General features: G+C 41.0%; 1 protein-coding gene across 2 annotated transcripts in view; it reads right to left on the reverse strand.

Moving 5' to 3' along the window:
* cntnap2a (contactin associated protein 2a) overlaps positions 1-19,484 on the reverse strand; it is a 1,898,214-nt gene that overhangs the window by 1,044,878 nt on the left and 833,852 nt on the right. For both annotated transcript variants that reach the window (XM_063044005.1, XM_063044006.1), the window contains exon 5: positions 349-552. In XM_063044005.1, coding sequence (XP_062900075.1) covers positions 349-552 — 204 coding nt within the window. The remainder of the gene's footprint in view (positions 1-348; positions 553-19,484) is intronic.

Consider the following 19,484-nt stretch of genomic DNA (forward strand, 5'->3'; position numbering starts at 1 on the left):
TTTCAATGATCTTACAATGAGAATGGCACAGAAGAATGTTAGTACATCACTAATCATTGATTCTGTGTTGATGGCATTTGTGAAGACTACAATAGCTCGCTCATTGCTGGAACAGGGTATAACTCAAAGCAAGTTCCACATTTCTGCACTTAACTGTACCTCTGCAGATGACAAGTTGCTGCCACAATAATGGTAACAAACACTAACGCTTTCATCAGCAAAACTGATAATTTTGGACCAATGTCTAATCAAGATTTGTTGTACATACTTGCTCATAGGAACAGATGCCAATGACTTTCTATAATCGTGTTAACTATTGTCTGACAATTTTGATGAAATATAGATTACCTAGATTCACACGAAGAATCAGCTTTGCTTTCTTTATTTCAAGTGTAATGTAATCCCCTTGTTGTCCTTCTCCATGGAATATAATACCTTCATTCTCAGATGTTTTAAACTTCAGGGAAATGATATCTTTTAAGGTTTTCATTTTCTTGTTTTTAAACCTGTAGGACAATAGACTGTAGCCATCGAAGTTGATAACATCTGCCCCTGAAACAGAGAGAAAGAAAGTATTTAGCATATTGAAAACTGCAGGTAGTTTGTCGAAAAATGTATTTGCAGATAATTCAATAGTCATATCAGTACTAAGTAAACATTGTGGAAGGCATTGTAATAATAGACAATGTCACAACCACTGCAGAGTCAAAACAAGTTCAAAACTTATTGCTCTGCCCAATCATTAAGATGATAGTGTGCTTGGACGTGATGGCATCTCCAAGGCCAACCAAAGTGTTTTTGCCTTTTTAAAAAATTTTGTTTTACAATTGCAAGATAATGCTGGACATTAAGAACTAAAAGTGACATGGGACTACCCCATCAATGAGTTGCTGGTGGAGGAGTTGGACTCGGTGCAGACTGTGTTACCGCCTGCTACAGAAAGGCATTGGAATCGGTGCACAAAGGTGGTGTGCAGCCTAACAGCATGTGAGTGTCTTAAATGTGTATCTTGTGATTGCAAGACCCTGTTGGACATTGGTAATGTGGAATACTGCACGTCCAGTTCAGTGGTTTATTGGTGAGAACGATGGCGGGGAACCGTGTGCCCTCAGTTGTAGTGAGAAGTGGGCCTCATGCTGCAGGCTTGCCTGTTTCAGTAGTCCAGGAAGGGAGATGCCGGTGGTGGTGTGGCTCCACATCCATATGCTAGATTGGGGCTGGCCTCTCCCCTTGGTGCTGCTCCCCAGTTTTTTTGCTTAGTGGAAGACAAGCTAAATTGTGTGTGTGTGTGTGTGTGTGTGTGTGTGTGTGTGTGTGTGTGTGTGTGTGTGCAGACTGTTGAGAATGCTTGTTCTTGCCAACAACACCCATGCACCATCAATTTACAGGACATGTCCGAAATGACATGTCACTTAGGAATTTGGGATGTATGTATTTTCACGTGACTGCATGTTTACTACTATCTTATATGTACTATACTGTATATGTGCCTTGAACTTAAAACTATCACTATCAAATAACTATAGAAACTATCACAGCATATTATTAGCATTTATTTCAGGAATGGACTAGGGAAGCACAGGAGTGCTTAAAGGACTGCTTTAAATTGGTGGACTGGACTGTATTCAGGGAATCATCTTCGAGTCTGGATGAGTACACCACAGCTGTCACTGACTTCATTAAAACCTGTGCGGATGAGAGTGTGCCTATAAAAACTTGCTGTACATTTCCAAACCAAAAGCCATGGATGAACCAGGGGGTTCGTCGTCTGCTGAGGGCTAGATCTGTGGCATTTAATTCTGGCCCCCACAGGCCTGTACAGGAAAATCAGGTATAACTTGCAAAGGGCCATTTTAAGAGCAAAGAAACAATTCCGAGCGAGGTTGGAGGCAACATCAGATGTACGTCATTACTTCCTACAAAGCGAAACACAACAGAATGAATGGCAGCAATGTTTCTCTACCAGACGACCTCAACACCTTTTATGCCCGTTTCGAAAGGGAGAATATAACTACAGCTGTGAAGATTCCTGCTGCATCTGGTGACCCTGTAATCTTTGTCTCAGAGGCCAATGTCAGGCTGTCTTAGGAGGGTGAACCATCACAAGGTGCCAGGTCCTGATGGAGTACTTCGTAAGGCTCTGAAAATTTGTGCCAACCAACTGGCAGGTGTATTCAAAGACATTTTCAACCTCTCATTGCTATGGTTGGAAGTTCCCACCTGCTTCAAAAGGGCAGTGTTTATACCAGTGCCCAAGAAGAGCAGTGTGAGCTGCCTTAATGACTATCATCCAGTAGCACTCACATCTGTTGTGACAAAATGCTTTGAGAGGGTGGTCATGGCTAGAATCAACTCCTGCCTCACCAAGGATCTGGACCCACTGCAATTTGCCTATTGCTACAAAAGGGCGACAGCAGATGCAATTTCAATGTCTCTCCACATGGCCTTACAACACCTGTTTAATAGAACAGAGCACATAGAATAGTAGGGCACAGTACAGGCCCTTTGGCCCACAATGTTGTGCCGACCCTCAAACCCTGCCTCCCATATATCCTCCAACCTTAAATTCCTCCATATACCTGTTCAGTAGTCTCTTAAATTTCACTAGTGTATCTACCTCCACCATTGACTCAGGCAGTGCATTCCACGCACCAACCACTCTCTGAGTAAAAAACCTTCCTCTAATATCCCCCTTGAACTTCCCACCCCTTACCTTAAAGCCATGTCCTCTTGTATTGAGCAGTGGTGCCCTGGGGAAGAGGCGCTGGCTATCCACTCTATTCCTCTTAATATCTTGTACACCTCTATCATGTCTCCTCTCATCCTCCTTCTCTCCAAAGAGTAAAGCCCGAGCTCCCTTAATCTCTGATCATAATCCATACTCTCTAAATCAGGCAGCATCCTGGTAAATCTCCTCTGTACCCTTTCCAATGCTTCCACATCCTTCCTGTAGTGAGGTGACCAGAACTGGACACAATACTTCAAGTGTGGCCGAACCAAAGACCTACGCCCGGATATTTTTTATTGATTACAGCTCAGTGTTCAACACCATCCTCCTTACAGTTCTGAACGAAAAACTACTGAACCTGGGCCTCTGTACCTCCTGCTGCAACTGGATTCTCGACTTCCTATCCAGATGACCACATCTGGGTGAATCGGAAATAAATTCTCCACCTCACTGACAATCAACAGTGGTGTACCTCAGGGATGTGTGCTTAGTGCACTGCTCTACTCTCTCTATACCAATGACTGTTGGCTAGGCACAGCTCAAATGCCATCTATAAATTTGCTGATGATGCAACCATTGTTGGCAGAATATCAGATGGAGACAAGAGGGCATACAGGAGTGAGAATTATCAGCTTAATGAGTGGTGTCACAGCAACAACCTTGCACTCAACATCAGTAAGACCAAAGAACTGATTGTGGACTTCAGAAAGGGTAGTGCAAGGGATCATGAACCAATCCTCAAAGATGGATCAGAAGAGGAGAGAGTGAGCAATTTCAAGTTCCTGGGTGTCAAGATCTCTGAGGATCTAACCTGGTCCCAACATATTGACGTAGCTATAAAGAAGGCAAAACAGAAGCTATATTTTGTTAGGAGTTTGAGGAAATTTGGTTTGTCACCTAAGACACTCAAAAACTTCTACAGATGTACCAGAGAGAACATTCTGACAGGCTGTATCACTCTCTGGTATGGGGGAGCTATTGCACAGGATCAAAAGAGGCTACAGAAAGTTGTAAAGTTAGTCAGCTCCATCATGTTTACCAGCCTACGTCGTATCCAAGATATCTTCAAGGAGCAGTGCCTCAGAAAGGTGGCATCCATCATTAAGGACCCCCATCGCCTAGAACATGCCCTCTTCTCATTGCTACCATCAGGAAGGAGGGACAGAAGCCTAAAGACACACACTCAGCGATTCAGGAACAGTTTCGTCCCCTCTGCCATCAAATTCCTTAATGGACATTGTGCCCTTGAACACTATCTTACTTATTATTTCTGTTTTTTAATCTATTTTATATATATATATATATATATATATATATTTACTGCAGTTGATTTACTTATTTATTTTTTTCTATATTGTCATGTATTGCATTGTTCTGCTGCTGCTGAGTTAACAAATTTCACGATATGCCGGTGATATTAAAACTGATTCTGATTCTAATTACTTAGAAGGTAATTTGACAAAATACTTCAGTTGCAACGAACAATTCACATGCGTTTCTTCATAATTATTCCATTTTGATAATTTTTAGGCAAAATTTTGCCATCAGCAATGAAAAAATGGTGGACCCATTCATTAGACTTGCCCATGCCCAAGGATTTTCTTTTTGCATTGTGTTGGAGCCTAAAAAGATTAATAACCTAAAACAATGCCACATGCTAGAAGAGGCCATTTGAGTGATATTATCCTCAGCCTTAACAATACGCAATGAAGCATCTAGTCTGAACTGATAGAAAAAAATGGAACATTAAAGTCAATGTCAGATCATTTATGGAAAGCAAAACAAGAAGAGAATGAAGGATGAAATCGTGAAAAAGATAAATGATACAATATAAAATACTTTAGTTTTCTAAAAATACATTAAGAATTTAAGGCTTAAAAATGAATATATACTTGAGTTAAATATTGAATTTTAGCATTAATATAGAATATATATTTTCAAAACACTTCTTTTTTTAAAAAGATGAGTATCCCAGTGAGATTCCATCAGATTAAAACAAATAAAGAAGCACAGCAAATCAGCTACGGTCACCTTCCTGATTCCTGTTTCAACAGTTTGACTGCAGTTGCTAGATATTGATGTCTGATTTGTTCTTTATTGTGTGTTTAAAGCTTTACCATTATTTTTACTGCAAAATTTGATCTAACATTTCGGCTGTGACGAATATAGCCACATGCCTGAAACTCCTCAGGACTGCAATTGCTATTCATCGAGATGAGCTTTATAAATGCAATCTTCTTTATTACTTTGAAAACCAGACATAGATCCATGTTACATAGGTTCAGGTTTTTCAATTTATGTCACATTTACTGATCATCAGCCTCACTTCTAATATTTTATCGAGTGATCCACACTTATTACAATGAAGCCACAGCTGACAATACCTGCAGAGAGATGCAAACAGACAAAGCCAGATGGAAGAGACAAGGATGGGAAGTGCAATAGCGTGACAAAAGAGTCAAAATCTCTGATATTTAAAAGAAAGTTCATAAGGCAGTGAAGTGAAGTGTCCTTATACATCTTAAAGCTTTACTCTGAGAGTTTTGTATCTATGTGAGAAAGCCTGCCCAACAGGTTACAGCCAATCAAAAGAAAAGTCAGAGCAAAATATAAAGGCTGGAAGGACTCAGTGGGTCAAGCGGCATCACTGGAGGTAAAGGCATTGTTGATGTTTTGGGTTCACTTCAGTTTTTGCTCCAGGCTCCAGTATTAATAGCTTCTTGTGTCTCCAAAGGAAATTGGACATCAGAATGGAAATGAGGGAGAAATTACAGGAGGGTGAGGATTGATTTTGAAAAGAGTGGACAGAGATATAGAAAGCATGACAGTGAGAGGTAGTAATCTTGAAACTAGAAACAGTTAAGTTTGTTGGGCTTGTAATGGAAAACACATTGGTTTGGTAATAAGTATTGCTGTAAATGTACTAACATGGCGCATCTGGCTGAGAAGCCAATGGCGCGAAGCTACCATCCATAGTATTATGACTGCATGCTTCTAAATGAGAATCCCATCAAAGCTCCTTGGAGCTTTTCTTGGGAAGCCCAAATAAAGCAGTATAATTAGGAAGCTTACAAAATGGAGCAGGGCAGCCTTTTCAAAAATACAGCCAGTGAGAGGGGATCAGCCACTCTCTTCCAACTGCACTTCCATTATATTGAGTGGTATGAGACAGGCTGAATAGGCATTTAATTTTCTTTTCAAATTATACCTTCTCCTGATGCTAACAGCAGCTGCTTATGGTCATTAAATTAACTACAGTGAATTCAAGGAGAAGATAAATTCCATCTGACTTCAACACTTCAAAGGCAGGACTGTTAGTCCAGAGGGGTGAAATTAATTTAGCAAGCACAATTCAAGGACAATTAACAGATTAACACGAGAAAATCTGCAGATGTGGAAATCCTGAGATTGAATATATGAGGAGTTATGAGGGAGGAGAATCTTACATAAGTGTGAGAGCATATTTAAAATTTAAATATATCACATGATATAACTTTAGATATATTGTTGCACGAGCCACTACTATTGGTTGAGAGTAAACTGTCTTCAATAAACACAAGAGATTCTGCAGATACTTGAAATCCAGAGCAACGCACACAAAATGCAGGAGGAACTCAGCAGGTCAGGCACCATCAATGGAAGTGAATAAACAGTGGACATTTTGGGCTGAGACCTTTCATTAACCTTTTGCAATGCAAACATAAGCACTCCCAATTCCCTCTGCACAATAGCATGTTGTAATCTTCCACCATTTAATTAATAATCTTAGCCTTTATTTTTCCTTCCAAAGTGGATAACCTCATGTTTACCAATGTTGAACTCCATTTGCCTAACCTTACCCATCCTATCTATATCTCTCTGCATAATTTGCTTTTCTACTCAATTTAGTGTCATCAGCAAACTTAGATTAGCCACACTTGGTCCCCTCTTCTATGTTGTTAATCTACAGTATATCATGAACAGTCATGGAACCAGCACCAGCCCCACCGACTGTCAACGAGAGGAACATCCGTTTATCCCAACTCTCTACCTTCTGTTGGTTAACTAATCCTCTATCCATGCTACCACATCACCCCCAACTTCATTCATCCTTATCTTATTAATAAGACTTTTATGTAGCCCCTTGTCAAACACCTTCAGGAAATCCAAGTATACAACATACACCTGTTCCATTATATCATCAAAAAACTTTAGTACATTTGTCAAACAGGACATGTCTTTCCTGAATACATGATGTATCTGCCTGATGAAACTACCTTTGTACTTTTATCCAGATGTCTCACTACTTCTTCATTGTTGATAGCTTCAAGAATTTTCCCAACCACATACATTAAGTTAAATGGCCTATTTTCACCCATTTTTTTTACAACAGTGGCATGATATTCACTATCTACCAATCTGCTGGGACCTGCCCAGAGACCAGAGAATTTTGATAAATTATCACAAACACGACTACTATAACTTTAATTTTATTTGTCTTATTGCATAGTACCAGTAAGAGAACAGTTTGCTTACATGCTGTTCAAAAAAGCTGTCACAGATATTGTATGAAGTCCTCGACCAACTTGATTTGTCTACTCTGTGTGCAAGTTGAAGTCCCCCATGACAACTGGTGTTCCACTCCTACATGTATCAGATATTACTTGTTTTATTGACTGAGCCACTGTGATGCAATTATTCCATAGCCTACAGACAACTCCCACCAGTATATTTTCCCCCTTACTATTTCTAATCTTTGTTCAAATAGACTCAACACAGAGCTCTTTCCATTTTATATAGTCTCTCTCTCTATAGCTCTGATCATACTCTTAATTAATAGCACTGGACAAATCCCTTACTTTCCTACCTCTCCTTCCATAATACCTGATACCCTTGAATATTTAATTCCAAATTATCTCAATGCTGAAACCACTTCTCTGTAATGGTCACTAAATCCTACTTCTTTGTACTGATTTATGCCACTAGTTCACTGATCTTATTCTGAATCGTACAGGCATTCAGATAAAGTTTCCTACTCTTAATTGTTCTTTTAGAATCTAGTAATCTTTGTGTCCTTTGCATTTGCCTTTTCAGTACTCCACACTTACTTTGCTAACTTTCAATTTGGTCTCTGCATTGCTTCCTTCTGTCATTCTGCATAGACTCTCCTGCCATACTACCTTTTCCAACACCCTTTAAGCATTAACAAATAATCTCCCTATTGATCCCAATCCTACCCAGATGTAGACTGTCCAGTTTGTACAGGTCCCACATCAACAAAACTGGTTCCAGTGCATCAGAAATCTGAAACCCTCCCTCCTGTACCACTGGCTCAAGCCAATTCATCCTGACTATGCTGCTTTTTCCTACTCTGACTAGCACATGAAACAGGTAGTAACCCTGAGGTTATTATGTTTTAATTTATCTCCTAGCTCCTTAAATTCAGCTTGTGAAACCTCATTTCACTTTTTTTCCCAATATAATTGGTACCAACATGCACTACAACTACTAGCTGTACATCCTCGCCTTCCTGAGTGCCCTGTAGATGCCTTGAGATGTCCCTGACCCTTGCACCAAAGAGGAAACATACCAACTGAGAGTCTCATATGCGGCCACTGTCTATTCTTCTTACTATGGAATATTCTATCAAGATAGCTCTGCCACTTTCTTTCTGCCCTACCGTGCAGCAGAAACACTCACTGTGCCATGATCCTGCCTACTGTTGCCTTCCCCTGATAAGCTATATCCCTGTGACGAAGGCCCGTCACTGACTATGGACAGCAGATGGCGCACTCGGTAAAACACTCATCCCCAGCTGTAATAATCACTGGGTCTGAAACAGAGCTGCTGCATGGAGCCGTCTCATATCGAGACAGCAGCAACCTGCACAGGTGTGCTGATGGTGGAGGATACCATCTTTAATTGGATAATTGAGTTAATTAGCTTTTGGTTGGTCTAGGGGGAGGGGCTTAGCAGTTATATGCCTCAGGTTACCAAGGCTTTGAGTTGAGTTTTCTTTTGTGTTTAGTCTGAGGGTGGCTATATATATTGCTTTTTCTGGTTTTTGTCTTGCTTTGAGGTAATTAAAAGCACCTCAGTCTGGTTTTGCAACTCAAGCCATCTTGTTATTTTTCTTAAACAATTGACCCACAGTTTTTTGTGACAGTCCCCCAACAGAATGCAAAGTAGAATATTTGTTCTGGAGGGAGATAACCACAGGAATCTCTTACACTACCTTCCTGCTGCTGCTGCTCTGCCTGTCATCCTTTCCCTATTTTTTTTCTACACCTTTAAACTGTGATATGACCAACTTCTTAAATGTGTTATCCACAACATCCTCAGCATAGCAAATCCTCCAACACAAATCCATGTACTGCTTCAGGGCCATCACACAGTCTGTCAGGAGCTGCAGCTGAACACACTTCTTGCACATGTAGTCATCAGGGACTTTGGCAGCCTCCCAAGTTCCAACATTATGCAAGCTGGAAGTCAACTTTGCACACAGAGATTGTGCTGAGGAGACTGAGGAAAGATCCTGCAGTTTAGACCCAAGGGCAATATCAAAACCATATGTCAGTGAACGGGAAGGTGATATCCTCAGAATTAAGTTTCCAACTCATAAAGTGAATAATGTTATTTGTCGCTTAAGGCCCTAACTGGATACAGATAACACTTATGAGCAAGTCAGCTTCGAAGAATCTACAAAAAAGTTCAGTCTGTCATTGAAATATTTATCAGTGGCTAATACAAATAGATAATCCAGGACAAAAAACTTTTGCAAGAAGATTTCAAGCATTTTCTTGGATATGACTGAATTTGCTCATTTTAGTTGTCTTTTTTAAGTTGTGGATAGACCTTTAGGCTTCATATACTCTGACCACTTACCTGTAACACTAATTCCTGCACACAGACCACTGACTAAAGAACCCACTGCTGTTTACACTGCTGATGCATGACTCCACTGCTAGACCAACTCAATCAATTCAGGTATGATCTGTACAAAACACAGTTACACTTGAACTCAAGAGGGTCCAATATTCTTGTGGGCAGGTTTGCTGGAGCTGTCGGGGAGGGTTTAAATATATTGGCAGTGGGATGGGATCCGGAGTGATAGGGCTGCTGATGGGAGAGGCAGGATGTGGAATATAAATTTCAATGGGAGAAAGAAAAGGCATGTAATAAGGCAAATGTTATGATAAACATAAGGGATTTCAATGTGCAAGTGGACTGGGAAAATTGGGTTGGTGCTGGATTCTTAGAAAGAGAATTCGTAGAATGCCTATGAGACAGCTTTTTAGAGCAGCTTGTGGTTGAGTCCACCGGGGATGTTAAGTCCTTTTGTTAGAGCGCCAAGAAGTACTGCCTTTTACACTGGCACCTTGCATACTGTAATGTGCTGGTGAATAATAAAGCTGCCTTCAACTGTAGCTGTGCCAGGACTGTAGTTATATATCTGTCTAGCTTAAGAAAATGGCGAAAAGTCTTGAGCGAGGGCAGAATAAGTGGAAAGGACATTTTGGATTGGGTGTTGTGTAATGAACCAGATTTGATTTGGAAGCTTAATGTAAAGTAACCCTTTGGGGTCAGTGATCATGATATGATAGAATTCACCATGCAGTTTGAGAAAGAGAAGATAAAGTCAGATGTATTAGTATTAGAGTGGATTAAAGGGAATTAGAGCGATATGAAAGAGGAGCTGGCAAAAATTTAAGGCAGAGATAGATAGGTTCTTGATTTGCCAGGGCATCAAAGGGTAGGGAGAGAAGGCAGGGGAGTTGGGATTACTGGAAGAATTGGATCAGCCATGATTGAGTGGTGGAGCAGACTCGATGGGCCGAATGGCCTAGTTCTGCTCCTGTGTCTTATGGTCTTGTGGACGATGGCAGAACAGCAATGGCTGGTGTTTCTGGAGGCAATCTGGAAGATGCAGTATAGATACATCCCAAAGATGAAGATGTATTCTAAAGGGAGGATGAGGCAACTGCGGCTGAAAGAGAAGTCAAGGGCAGCATAAAAGCAAAAGGGAAGGAAAAAATTAGTGGGAAGAGTTAGGAATGGGAGGTTTTTAGAAACCAAAGAAGGCAACTAAAAAAGCCATAAAGAGAGAAAAGATGAAATAGAAAGGTAAGGTTTCCAATATTATAAAAAAGGATACCGCGTGTTTTTTTCAGGTATATAAAAAAAGAGGTAAGAGTGGATATCAGACCGATCAGACCGCTGGAAAATTACACTGGAGAGGTAGCAATGAGGACAAAGAAGTGAGTGTAGTTGTTATTACCAAGGAGAAGGTGCTTGGGAAGCTAAAAAGTCTGAAGGTAGACAAGTTATATGGACCAGATAGACTACATGGCAGGGAAAGAGGTAGCTGAAGAGATTGTGGAGGCATTAATAATAACCTTTCAAGAATCACTGGATTCTGGAATGGTTCCAGAGGACTGGAAAATTGCAAATGTCACTCCATTCTTTAGGAAGGAAAGAGGCAGAAGGAAGGAAATTATAAGCCACTTAGCTTGGCTTCAATGGTTGCGAAGATGTTGGAGTTCATTATTAAGGATGAGGTTTCGGGGTATATGACAAAGTCAGCATGTTTTTTTAAGGGGAAATTTTGCCTGGCAAATCTGTTAGAATTCTTTGAGGAAATAACAGACAGGATAGACAAAGGAGAATCTGTTCATGTTATTTACTTGGAATTTCAGAAGGCCTTTGACAAAGTGCCATATATTAAGCAAAAACCCATAGTATTACAATAAATATTCTTGCAGGAAAGAAGGTTGGCTAACTGGCAAGTGGCAAAGAGTGGGAATAAAGTAAGCCTATTCTTGTTGGCTACTGGTGACTAGTGGTGTTCCACAGGGGTTGGTATTGGGACAGCTTCTTTTCACATTATATGTCAATGATTTGGATCATAAAATTGATGGCTTTGTGCCCAAGTTATGCTGAGGAAGCAGGGAGTCTGCAGAAGGATTGAGACAGATTGCGAGAATAAAAGAAGTGGCAGATGGAATATGGTATAGGGAAGTGTATGGTCATGTACTTTGTTGGAAGGAAGAAAGGCGTAGACTAAATGTGGAGAAAATTCAAAAATTAGAGGTGCAAAGGGATTTGGGAGCCTTTGCACAGGATTCCCTAAAGGTTAACTTGCAGGTTGAGTCAGTGGTAAGGAAGCAAATACAATGTTAACATTCATTTTGAAAGGGAAGAATATAAAATGTGATTCTGAGGCTTTACAAGGTATTGGTCAAGTTCACTGACATACAGAGACAAGGCAGAGCAGCAGGTAGAATGATGTGAGCACAACAACTCAATAGCTGTTTTGGTCCCTCAACACCACCTTTTTTTCAAAAAAGTGCAGCAACATCTCCACTACTTGAGGAGATTGAAACGAGCAAGGTTCCCCTCACCTAGTCCAACCAACTTTTATAGCGGCATTATTGAGAGTGTCCTAACCAGCAGCATCAACGGCTGCTATGGGAATTGCAAGGCACCTGATTGCAGTCCCAACAAAGGACTACAAGATTGCTGAGAAGATCACCTGGGTCTCTCTTCCCTCCATCAGAGATATTTATTTGAAGTGCTATGTATTCAGGGCCTTTAGCGTTGTCAATGATCCCTCCCATCTATCCAACAATCTCTTTGACAGACTATCATCTGTCGCGAGTACTGTGGTATCAGGAAAACAACTGTGAGGATGGGAAACAGCTTCTTATCCCCGGCAATAAGACTACTGAACTCCCTGTCACCACCCAGATCTCATCACATTTGAAGCGCCAGTAGCGTTATACTCGCAAACAACAGGAATTCTGCAGATGCTGGAAATTCAAGCAACACACATAAAAGTTGCTGGTGAATGCAGCAGGCCAGGCAGCATCTCTAGGAAGAGGTACAGTCGACGTTTCAGGCCGAGACCCTTCGTCAGGACTAACTGAAGGAAGAGTGAGTAAGGGACTGAGTAACTCACTCTTCCCTCAGTTAGTCCCGACGAAGGGTCTCGGCCTGAAACGTCGACTGTACCTCTTCCTAGAGATGCTGCCTGGCCTGCTTTAGTAGCGTTATACTGTTTACTTTTTAAACTGAGTCATAAATGCACCTTATTTTCTGTTAATTTATTTGTGGTAACATTAGTTTGTTGTGTTGTGGTGCGTGTGTGCGTGAGAGAGAGCTATATGTACTGTGTTATGCACCTTGATACGGATTTACTTTGGTTTGTTTGTCAGTATGCATGGGAACAGTTACATGACAATAAACTGTATTTGAACTTCAACTTGAAAAGGATCATCTATTTTTTTTAAATAAATAGGCTGTGAAATAATTCTATGCAAAACAGTCTCCTGCATGGACAAAATTTTTAATTTCATATATATATTATATTGCAACAGAAGCAAAATTAAGCTTTTGCACTTAAATAAAATCTTTAAGTTGATTTTTGTATTTTGGAACCTATTTTGTTTTTGCTGTACCATAATGAATTATAAAATAGTACAAGCCTTTCCTCCAAAGATGATTTCCTCAGTGGATTTAATAAAGAGCACTTAATGCCTGGAGAAAGCATTACAGCAACAAACTTCCATTCATTTACTTGGTCCACATCACTGTCTGAAGAAATGTTTTACTTGTGGCTAAAATATCAAATCGTTACCTCGGAAGTCAAAATTACATGCTAGCTGTATCATCCCGTCTTCTTTGTGTTTTGAAGAGAAGATTATAGCTGAACAGATTTTTCTTGGCGAGATGAATTAAAACTTGGAATCTATGTGTCATATTTAATTAATGAACTCAGGGCACCTGTCAGATAATTCCACTTGGTAAATATCAGTGAGCAAAGCTAGAAGGAATACTAAAATTCTTGCAGTGTGCACTGCAACATCATCTTAACTGTAATTATGAATGTTTTATTGCAACCATCCTGAATGTTTTCCTCAAACCATACTCCAATGCTCTCACAAAAGGTACCGTTGTATGCAGTTGAGAGGTTGAAATGAACCCCACATTGACTCAACGATCCCTCCCATCCATCCAGCAATCTCTGAGACCACCTACCATCAGGTTTCTGGCTTTAATTCTTTTCTTGATACCAACAACATTGTTTTCTCTCTACTTTTGCAGTATCTCAAAGATATAAAAGCTTCCTGAATCTATTCCACCAATCCTTTCTGTCAGATACTGTGTCCTAAGTCCATCTTGTCACTTGATTTCTATATCTCCCAAATCCTTTTTTACCTGAAATCAATTGATCACATTCCTGAGCAACACACTCAAAATGCTGGAAGAACTCAGCCTGTCAAGCAGCATCTAAAGAGGGGGATGAACAGTTGACGTTTTAGGCTGAGACCCTTCATCAGGACCGGAAAGACGAGGGCAGAAGCCAGAATAAGAAGGTGAAGGAGGGGAAGGAATCTTCTGGCATTTTATTGTGTGTTGTTCAAGATTTCCATTTTCCATAGAACCTGTTGTGTTTATGATCACATTCTTGAATATGTTTAAAGCACTCATTTACCCTGAGGTAGAGAATTACTCTGTGGAAGGAAACTTCACCTTATAGCTAAAACCCAATCCTAAAACATACCCTACTGGATTTTGAACTCAAACTACTTAACAGTACTTATTTTCTCAATCCCATTCAGAACTTTGTTTCAATATCACCTCACACTCTTCTGAATTCCAGAGAAAGTAAACTAAACCAGCTGAAACAAAAAAAATCCTTACCTGTTTTTAAATCTGTACCACATTAGCTCCGAGGCATGTACTGTATATCCTCCTCTAGATACAGATAGCAAGACTGCATATGATGTTCCAGATGCAATCTCATCAAAACTGTATACAATTGGAGCAAGTTTACTTTGCTATTTCATCCCTCTTTCAGTAAAAGCTCCCATTTGGCTTCCGAAATGCTTGCTGCCACTACATGTTAACCTTCTGCCTTTCTTACACCAAAGCATGCAGTTTATTCTGTACACAAACACATTGTTACTTTTCCATCAATGAAGAAAAAGTATTGTATAATATAGCTCAAATTTCTCCACGTCATGCTCAATCTGCTGCCACCTTGGCTACTCACATAGTCCATCCATAATCTCTTGTAGACTCTTTGTATCCTCCTAACTTCTATTCCCACCTACTTTCAAATCATCAGTAAACTTGCTTACAATATGCTTATTCCTTCCATTTCGGACATCAATACTGATTGCAAATAGCTGAAAGCCCATCACTGAATCTTGTGATTTACCACTATTAATAGTATGAATCAGTGAATAATTGCACCATTTTTGTGTCCTCTTTCGCTTAACTCAAACTTATGAAGCTCAGTTAACGATAAAATTGTTTTGTGTGGCAACTTGCCAAATGCCTCTGAAAATCTAGATATACTGGTTGCCCTTTACTGGTTGCAACCCCAAGAAACTCCATTAGATTTGTCAAAATAATTTCCAGTCCTTTGAGTCCGCTTTCATGATGTAACATAATTTGCTCTCTGTATAATTAAGTACCTTCCAAATGCTTCCATTTTTAGAATGTAAAGATTAATATTTCAGTCCAGAAGCAGCCGAAATCCCATTAATAATTCTGAATTTTCTGATCTACCAACCTCCAGACCAGTTCCAAAGTGCATCATGTGCTATGCGCTGAAGGTAATTCAAAAAAATACTTAATGCAAGCCACTGGGCTGGCGACACATTCAGGATGTGAGGAACTGCACTTTTGCATTTCTGTACTATATATGTGATTGGAGCCTCATTTCAGATCAGAAACTGGGTAAATACTGAGTAAACTAAAGGCTGAAAAGTTACTTGGATCTGACAGCCTTTGTATATTGGTGGAAAAAGAAATAGTTTGTTGTCACATCAGTCAAAGACCCTTCATCGGAACTGTGCCTGTGTAAGATTGAAAAGGAAGGATAATTAATCAAGAAAAGAGAGTAAATGGAAGAAAGACCCAGTTACTTAGGCTTACCCAGCACGGCTAACTTCTGTTCTTGTAAAATTGTTAAAATATATTATTTTATATATTCAATAAATATTGGTATATTAGGCAGGATGTTTTTTCTATTGTAGGTTATAGATTAGCAGGCATAGTTTTAGGATGAAGGTGTCATATATTTAAGATAGAAACTTCTTCCTTCAGAAAGTCATGAATCTTTGGAAATTCCAACATGAAGGTGGAATCATTGAAATACATAAAGGATAACTGTTGACGGATATATGAAGTGATGAAGTTAAAGGTTATGGGGAGAGACCGGGAATGTGGTAATGAGGTCAAAATTATCCAGCCATGACCTTACTAAATGCTACAGCAGTTCAAGGGGCTGACTGCTCTGCCCCTGCTGATGTTTCACATGTTCTTTTACTCTCAATGACTGATGTCACTGAAGCAGGTCCCAGTTGAAGGAAAACCAATGTAATGTAGTTTACTCACTTTTAATTCATGATAAATTATTTTTTCTCTGATGTAATGTTTCAGATTCAGATATCAAATTACTTCCCCCTAAATTGTAAACTCAAGCTTCAAGATAAAACAATGTATGCATTTGATTCAATTTTATTGATGTGATGCAGCATTATGCAGTTTGAAGAGAAACTTAGCAATGCAATTGAATTCAGTATCATGGGATACTTCAGTGAAAATAAAGATGGGAGGTGTAAAATAGATTACCAATTTACTATCACCTGTTTTACACTGTTGCAATAGCAAAATCATCCTAATTTTGTTTGCTCAGTTCTACTCTGAGAGTCTTGTATGACCTGTGTATTGCTGAAGTAGAGGCCTTTGTAGTTCATCAAGATGAACAAATTGCTCACAGCAGCCTACAGGACCACTTAGCCACAGGCAAAGCTTGCACATGACTTTGGGAATTCTGCCATTTGAAAGAGCAATGCTCATTTATTCTGGAGCTAGTAGTTTCTGTGAAAAGGCATAAAACTGCTTGCCCTGGTAAACCACCCACTGATGCATCTATGAACTATAGGTTTCCTGCTATTGAATAAGCTTGAAAAAAAGCCAGAAGCACAGTCACAAGGGATTATATGGGACTTACTAACCATTGGAATTGACTTGCAATTGGCGAGCGTGGATCGGAAGAAGTGATACAAATTTCATCATAGGTTCTCTGTTTAATTATAGCATGCACTGGAAGTATTCCTCTGCCAGTGGACTGTGATAAAGGCAGGTGCCAGCCATCAGTGTGAATTGCAAAGTACTTCTGAAACCCCATTTCTTGCTCCTTTGCTATCACATCCTAAAACTACAGTCATGACGTTCGTTGGAGTGTTTTGTAAAGTATTCTGTTTTTCAGTCAAAACATTCAGCTCCAGTTTCTAATAATACCTTGCTACAAAAGCATATCACACAACATATTTAAAGTCAACAGACTGCAGATGCTGGAAATCTGAAACAAAGATCGAAAATGATGGAGATAGAAATAATGTATCAGCTTGATGACTCTTCATCAGAACTCATAACGATACAAAAATAACTAGGATTAAAAATTGCAAAATCCAGATGTCACACTTAAAATGGTGACGTGTCAACATCAAAGCCCATGCAAGTCAGGTGCATTTTATAAATTATTGCCTGGCACATTCTGCCTCTGCTTAGCCGTGTAGCATGAACAGGATAAGAAGACATTTCCACGAGGAAATCTGCAGATGCTGGAAATTCAAGCAACACACACAAAAGTTGCTGGTTAACGCAGCAGGCCAGGCAGCACCTCTAGCAAGAGGTACAGTCAACGTTTCAGGCCGAAACCCTTCGTCAGGACTAACTGAAAGAAGAGATAGTAAGAGATTTGAAAGTGGGAGGGTGAGGGGGAGATCCAAAATGATAGGAGAAGACAGGAGGGGGAGGGATGGAGCCAAGAGCTGGACAGGTGATTGGCAAAAGGGATATGAGAGGATCATGGGACAGGAGGCCCAGGGAGAAGGAAAAGGGGGAGGGGGGGAACCCAGAGGGTGGGCAAGGGGTATAGTGAGAGGGACAGAGGGAGAAAAAGGAGAGAGAGAAAAAGAATGTGTGTGTGTAAGTAAGTAAATAAGTAAATAAATAAATAAGTAACGGATGGGGTACGAGAGGGAGGTGGGGCATTGGTGGAAGTTTGAGAAGTCAATGTTCATGCCATCAGGTTGGAGGCTACCCAGACGGAAGATAAGGTGTTATTCCTCCAACCTGAGTGTGGCTTCATCTTTACAGTAGAGGAGGCCATGGATAGACATAACAGAATGGGAATGGGACGTGGAATTAAAATGTGTGGCCACTGGGAGATCCTGCTTTCTCTGGCAGATAGAGTGTCGGTGTTCAGCGAAATGATCTCCCAGTCTGCGTCGGGTCTCGCCAATATATAGAAGGCCACATCGGGAGCACTGGACGCAGTATATCACCCCAGCTGACTCTCAGGTGAAGCGTTGCCTCACCTGGAAGGACTGTCTTGGGCCCTGAATGGTGGTGAGGGAGGATGTCAGGGCATGTGTAGCACTTGTTCCACTTACAAGGATAAGTGCCAGGAGGGAGATCGGTGGGGAGGGATGGGGGAGACGAATGGAGGAAAACCCTTCCTCCACCATCAACTCTGCTCTCAAACGCATCTCCCCCATTTCATGCACATCTGCTCTCACTCCATCCTCCCGCCACCTCACTAGGAATGGGGTTCCCCTTGTCCTCACCTTCCATCCCACCAGACTCCATATCCAACATATAATTCTCCGTAACTTCTGCCACCTCCAACTGGTAGAAAAACCTCCCCCTTCTGGATCTTTCTGTCTCTATCTCTGGAGACAGCTTATCTACTGATGTCTACTATAAGCCTACTGACTCTCACGGCTATCTGGACTATTCCTCTTCTTACCCTGTCTCTTGCAAAAACGCCATCCCCTTCTCGCAATTCCTCCGTCTCTGCCACATCTGCTCTCAGGATGAGGCTTTTCATTCTAAGACGAGGGAGATGTCCTCCTTTTTTAAAGAAAGTTGCTTCCCTTCCTCCACTATCAACTCTGCTCTCAAATGCATCTCTCCCATTTCACGCACATCTGCTCTCACTCAATCCTCCCGCCACCCCACTAGGAATAGGGTTCCCCTGGTCCTCACCTACCACCCCACCAGCCTCCAGGTCCAACATATAATTTTCCGTAGCTTCCGCCACCTCCAACGGGATCCCACCACTAAGCACATCTTTCCCTCCCCCCACCTCTCTGCTTTCCGCAGGGATTGCTCCCTACGTGACTCCCTTGTCCATTCGTCCCCACCGATCTCCCTCCTGGCACTTATCCTTGTAAGCGGAACAAGTGCTACACATGCCCTTTCACTTCCTCCCTTACCACCATTCAGGGCCCCAGACAGTCCTTCCAGGTGAGGCAACACTTCACCTGTGAGTCGCCTGGGGTGATATACTGCGTCTGGTGCTCCCGATGTGGCCTTCTATACATTGGCAAGACCCGACGCAGACTGGGAGATCGTTTCGCTGAACACCTACACTCTGTCCGCCACAGAAGGCAGGATCTCCCAGTGGCCACACATTTTAATTCTATGTCCCATTCCCATTCGGACATGTCTATCCACGGCTTCCTCTACTGTAAAGATGAAGTCACACTCAGGTTGGAGGAACGACACCTTATATTCTGCCTGGGTAGCCTCCAACCTGATGGCATGAACATTGACTTCTCAAACTTCCACTAATGCCCCACCTCCCCCTCGTACCCCATCCGTTATTTATTCCTATACACACATTCTTTCTCTCTCTCTCCTTTTTCTCCTGCTGTCCCTCTCACTATACCCCTTGCCCATCCTCTGGGTTTTT

The sequence above is a fragment of the Mobula hypostoma genome, chromosome 3 (assembly GCF_963921235.1).
Source record: "Mobula hypostoma chromosome 3, sMobHyp1.1, whole genome shotgun sequence".
In the NCBI taxonomy this organism is placed as follows: Eukaryota; Metazoa; Chordata; class Chondrichthyes; order Myliobatiformes; family Myliobatidae; genus Mobula; species Mobula hypostoma.